The 6,529-nt window shown below is 37.9% G+C and overlaps 1 protein-coding gene across 1 annotated transcript in view; it reads right to left on the minus strand.

Annotated features, from left to right (window-relative positions):
• Positions 1-476: 476 nt before the first annotated feature.
• LOC103582575 (dnaJ homolog subfamily C member 12) overlaps positions 477-6,529 on the minus strand; it is a gene marked incomplete at both ends in the record, with an annotated part of 13,482 nt that continues 7,429 nt past the window's right edge. Inside the window, one exon of the mRNA XM_008564128.1 lies at positions 477-616. Coding sequence (XP_008562350.1) covers positions 477-616 — 140 coding nt within the window. The remainder of the gene's footprint in view (positions 617-6,529) is intronic.

The raw sequence follows: 6,529 nt of genomic DNA on the forward strand, positions 1-6,529 counted from the left end.
TCTTTCACCATCTTTTACCAGAATGTGTAACAGGAATCACTTACAGCTTTCTTTCACTAATCAGACCTTGTTTTTCTATGAATTTATAAGCCTTGAAAAGAGAACAAGCTGATATGAACTAAAAAGATGGAGCAGATCAATTTACTATGGTTTGAAATCCAGCAGTATATCAGCAATTTGAGAAGCACATTTGTTAGAACTCATAAACAGCAAGTGTTAATGGGGAGTGTATATACTAAAGTAAACACCCAAGAGACTGAAAATGTAGTCATGGACTCTTCCAGCACTGACTCATGGCCTCAATTCTGGTGAATCTCCATTCACAGAACTTAGTGGACTCTGAGCTACACCCACACTCCACCAACGTCTTGGTCTTCTCCACTCTGTTGCCTACTGACTCTTTAAGCTACTCACGAGTCCAATCCATGAGCAGCCTGAGCTTCACAAATTCACATCATCCCCAGAGAGAAACACACCGTTTTCACCGAATCACTCAAAGCTTCCCACTGCTGGAACGGCATCGATATCTGGCTCCTCCGCCAGTGGTCATAGCGGGCTCGACTTTCTTCATTGGTCAGTATCTCCTTTGCTTTCTGCAGTTTCTGAAAAGTCTCCACTGGAAAACAAATTAAGAGATGAGCACTTTCCTCTTGGATAGCTTATTTTAAACTCCAAAACCATCAAACAGATCTCACTAGAATCATGACTCTGCCACTTACTAGCTATGTGACCTTGGGCCAGTTTACCTAGTTAAGCTCTAGTTTCCTCATTTGTAAAGTGTATTATAAGGACAAGAGAGAGCATGTATGTAACGTGCCTGGCTCACAGTTTATCCACTCCCTTTACTGTGCTCCAGTGTTGTACCAGGTACTGATGACACAGGTCTGAGCAGACATCATTAGTGGGAGAGATCAACATTTATAAACATTGGAAAAATATAATTTTGGCTACTAGGAAGAAAACTACCTTCTCTAGTGATATTTGTTAGGAAGGGAAGTGGCCAAGCAAGATGGACAATATAAATGAAGACTCTAAGGCAGAAAGGAGCACAGTAATTTAGAGGAAGTAGAAATTTCCAATGTGGCTGGAGGAAACAGGGCCAGGGGGAGAAGATGAGGGGATAGGGGAGTAGAGCAGATAAGGTCCCAGTCATCCAGGGCTTTAGAGCCTTAGATGTCATGCTAAGGATTCTGGTCTGGGTTTTGTCATACAAACAATGGGAAACTGTTGGGAAGCTTTGAGTACAGTAAATAACATGGTAGTTGCTCAATAAATGGTAGCTTCATCACTGATCGATTTAACCAGATGGCATATACAATAGAAACCTTTCATGGCCCTGTTGGAAACACTTCCAAAGCCTTTTCTGCCCCTCAGTGAAGTTAAAGCTTTCTGTAGAGCAGGACATAAGATCAATATACAAAAATCAATTGTTCCTATACATTAGCAAGAAACCATCTGGAAATGAATAAATTCATATAAATTCAATTTATGGTATCATCAAAAAGAATAAAATACTTAAGAAAAATTTTAACAAATGAAGTACTCTTTTCATACACTAAAAACTGCAATATTGTTGAAAGAAATTAAAGATCGAGATAAATGGAAAGACACCCCATGTTCATGGATTAGAAGACTTACTATTACTAAAATGCTAATACTCCCCAAACTGATCTACAGATTCAATATAATCTCTATCAAAATCCCAGTTGCCTTTTTTTTTTTTTTTGCAGAAATAAACAAGCTGGTCCTAAAATCCATATACAAATGCAGGGAACCCAGAATAGTCAAAACAATCTCAAAAACTAAGACAAAGTCGGAGGACTCACACTTCTTAATTTCAAAACTTACTACAAAGCTGCAGTAGTGAAAACAGTACAGTACTGACATAAGGACAGACATATAGGTAAATGGAATAGAATTGAGAATTCAGAAATAAACCTTCACATTTAGTCAACTGATTTTCTACAAAAGCGCCAAGACAATTCAATTGGGAGAGAACAGCCTTTTCAACAAATGGTTCTAGGACAACTGGATATCCACATATAAAAGAATGAATTTGGATCCCTACCACAAACCATATACAAATATTAACTCAAAATGGATCACAGATCCAGATGTAAGAGCTAAAATTATAAAACTCTGAGAAAAAACATAGGAGTAAGTCTTTGGGAACTCAAATTAGGCAATGATTCCTTAGATTGACACGAAATGCACAAGCAACAAAAGAAAAAGTAGAAATTGGACTACATCAAAATTAAAACTTTTGTGCTTCAACACATGTCATCAAGAAAGTGAGAAGACCAACCACCAAAAAAAGAAGAGAAAAGAAAAGAAAGTGAAAAAATAACTCATGGAATGGGAAAAAATATTTGCAAATCATAGACTTGATAAGGTACTTTTTTTTTTTCCTTTTTGTCTTTTTTACTGACCGGTAACGGGATCGCAACCCTCGGTGTTGTGCCCGCACCACGCTCAGCCAGTGAGCGGGAACCGGTCTCCACATGGGATCCGACCCCTCGGCGGGAGCGCCGCCACACTCCCAAGCGGTGCACTCTCCAGCGTGCCACCGGGCCAGCCCAATAAGGTACTTTTTAAATAAAATTTATAGGATGCTACTGGTTTGGACTGAGCTCCTGCACTAAACCTAACCCAAAATAGAGTTGCTCATGCTAAAGTTCCACATCACCAAACCAAAATTAAATTGTTTATCTGAACTTCCAAGAAGTCAGGAGAAAAAGAGATAAGAGCCAAATCCCCGAACAGGCCAGTTTTAGCTGGCATGGTGAAGAAGTTTTCTCTGCTTTAATTATACAAAGAAAGCAACTTTGAAACAACCAATCTGCTTTTTGTTCTCTGTTTCTGCTTTCCTCAGCCCTTTTCTGTCTAAAAATCAACTTCCTCTGCTCAGCTCACTGGAACACTCAATCCACCTTATAGAATGAAATATTGCCTGATTCTAGAATTGCAATAAAAGCCAATTGAGATATTTAAACTAAACTTGTAATTTTGTCTTTTGACAAAATTTTTTTAATTTATAAAGAACTCACACAACTCAATAATAATAAGGCAAATAACCCAATAACAAAAAGAACAAAGGGCTTAAACAGACATTTCTCCAAAGAAGATAGCCAATAAGCACATGAAAAGATGCTCAACATCATTAGTCATCGGGGAAGTACAAATCAAAACCACAGTGAGATACCACTTCATACTTACTAGGATGGCAGAAATAAAAAGACAGATAACAACAGGCGTTGGCAAGGATGTGCAGAAATTGGAACCCCCATACATGGCAGGTGGGAATGTAAAACAGTGTAATCACTTTGAAAAACAGTTTGGCAGTTCCTCAAAATGTGCAACAGAGTTAACACACGACCCAACAATTTCAATCCTATGTATATATCCATAAGAATTAAAAACATTCATCCACACAAAAACTTGTATATGATAGCAGCATTATTCATAATAGCCCAAAAATGGAAACAACCCAAATGCCCATCAACTGGTGAATGCATAAATAAAATGTGGTATATCCATGTAAAGGAATTATCATTCAGCCATAAAAAGGAATAAAATACTGAAACATGCTACAACATGTATAAGTCTTAAAAACATCCTGCTAAATGAAAGAAGCCAGTCATAAATCTATGTGAAACATACAGAATAGGCATATCTATAGAGACAGAAAGTAGCTCTGCTAGGGGCTGGGCAGGCGGGAATGGGAAGTGATTACTAAAGAGTATGGGGTTTCTTCTTGTGACGAAATGTTCTGAAATTAGTAGTGACGGTTGCACAGCACTGTGAATATACTAAAAATCACTAAAATGTACACCTTAATAGGTGAATTTTACAGTGTGTGAATTCTATCTCAATACAACTGTTCTGTAAAAAAATAAAAAACTATCTCTAGAGGTAATGGAAGTTTTTTATCCTGATTATGGTGGTAGTTACATGACTCTATACAGATGTTCAAATTCATAGAACTGTTTACCAAAGAAGTCAATTTTACTGTATGATAATTTTTAAAATAAAATTATTCTAAAAATATACCTAAAACCACACAGAAGATAACTTGTGAGAGGAACAAAGATAGAATCATAAGTGGAAAGCACTGTCGTAACAACAGTTATTTATAAGTACCTAATCTGTGCCAGGATCTGTGCTAGACTTGGCATAGATCACATTTCTCTTTAAAAAGGGTAAACTTTCATATGAGGGTATTATTAATATAATATGAGGGAATTATTATTATTATCCCCATTTTACAGAATCTAAAGCTGAAAAAGATTAATGTAACTTGTCCAAAGCCTGCCAGACTCCTAACATGTGCTCTCCAGGCTACACCTGACCACCTTCCTGCCCCTTCCATTTTCCTGCAGTGCATGTTGTATTCTAACCCCCACCTTCTCCTTCAAATCCATCATTCATCAGTAAGATCCAGGTCTTGCCCTTGAGGAGCTCAGAGTACAGTGAGGAGACACATAAAAACAAACCATTTCAATACAACATGATAAATAGAACTATAGAAGCAAGACTGGCTCTTCTTGGGGAGTCAGGATGTACTTCATTAGTCTTCTGTATACCTGGAGTCATTCTTGGCTCTTCTCTCTCTCTCTCAAATCTTATTTCCAAACAATTAGCAAACCCTGTTGGCTCTACTTTCAACATAAACCCAAGATTTGATCTCTTGTCAAAACCTCAACTGCCACCACTCTGGTCCAAGTTGTTCCTCTTCCAGCTGGATCTCCCTGTCTCTGCCTCAGTCTATTTTCTTCACAGCAGAGTGATCTTTTTTAAAATGTCACACAATATCACTCCTCTGCTTAAAACTTCCAGTGACTTCACAGTTGTCTTAGAATATAATCCAGAAATTCTTACCATGGCTACTAGACCTGATCTCTATCTGTCTCTACCTTCTCTGAACTAATTTCCTTCTACTCTCTCCCATCTCCCCTTGCTCCAGCCACAATCATTGTTCCTTAAGTACACCAAGCACACTCCAGCCTCAGGGCCTTGGCACTTGCTGTCCCTAACAAGAACACTTTTACCCCGGCACCTAAATGGCTCACTTCCTTCAGATGTCAGCTCAGATGTCACCTTATCAGTGGGACCTTCTCTGAGCATGCCATATAAAAAGGCTGCCCTACTCCCTTCCATCAGTGCCCATCAGCCCCACTCCCTTGCCCTACTTTACTTTTCTTCATAGTACTTATCCCTGACGTTACATTGTTATTTCTTTATGATCACTCTCCTGTCCCAGAATATGAACTCCATCTGGTCAGAGACTTGTCTTGTTCTCTGCTGCATCCCTTTCTCTAGAGCATTGTAGTTGGTGCCCAAAAAGTATTCATTGAATGAATGAATAAATGAATGAATGAATGTTTCCTATTCTGAGTGTGAATATAAAGATATTCTTATAGTGCTATTCCCTGAGCTCCAAGCACCAAAGAAATGACACAAATCCTCAAAACATTTTGTGATATAGGAACATTTTCACAATATCATTGGGAAAAACAATTAAAATTACCCTGATAGTGCTTAAAATTAATTCATGAGAAGTAACCAAGATCCTCTGAAACAGGAAGTGTTAGGACAAATATGCAGTCAGTACTTACAGTATCTCCACACCAATTGTGAAAATACTGAAATACTTCTGTACTCTAGTTGGTAAAGAGCTGCTCCTCCTGAGCCCCCAACTACCAAACACCACCACTTCAAGTATTCCCCCAGCATCCAGAGATAATTGCTGACACAGCAGGGCATCTCTAGGACCCTCCTCAAAAGGTGAACAGCACAGTTACCTTACAAGTCATCAACTATTTTATTTTATTTTATTTTATTTATTTTATTTTATTTTACTTTTTGGCAGCTAGCCAGTAACTTTTAACTATTTTAATAACACCCCTGGAAGTAGTAGCAATTAATGGGTTAAAGTGGAAACTGTAAAAGATGGGGCTATTGGAAACTACAGGAAAAAAAATAAAAAGCATCTTGCCATAGTAGCTCACTCCAGTGAGCAATCCTTCCTGTTGCTGATGACAACGTAACTGTCCCATTGTATAAATGAGATGTCACTTTTTCCAACAGGAATAAAAAGCTTATTAAATTATCACCAAGGATGCACACACCAGTTATTACAATTGCAGCGGTTGTACAATTTACCTTTTTATCCGTGAGTCACCTTCTCTTTGCACATTACTGGCAACCTCACTTTCCAGAATTTCCAAGGTGAAAAAAGCCCACTTACAATTATTCTGATGTCAATCCCTCAACAACAGGTGATAAGCGGAAAGCAAAAGAGATCTTATCTTTCTTGTTATGTGCCCTTTTTCTTGTTCCATCCTCTTCACCACATTTAATAAAAATGAGTTAGAGTTTATATTTATTCTTTAATGTATCAGCTAATCAAATGAATCACACAAGATAAATATTTACCAGTTCTGGGAAGAGATATCTGATTTTGTAAGTTCATATGAGCAAAAGATGCTGGAACCCTTAAAGTGTATTCGATTTAACTCCTGGGTCTCCT

The sequence above is a fragment of the Galeopterus variegatus genome, unplaced genomic scaffold (assembly GCF_000696425.1).
Source record: "Galeopterus variegatus unplaced genomic scaffold, G_variegatus-3.0.2 Scaffold16825, whole genome shotgun sequence".
Classification (NCBI taxonomy): domain Eukaryota; kingdom Metazoa; phylum Chordata; class Mammalia; order Dermoptera; family Cynocephalidae; genus Galeopterus; species Galeopterus variegatus.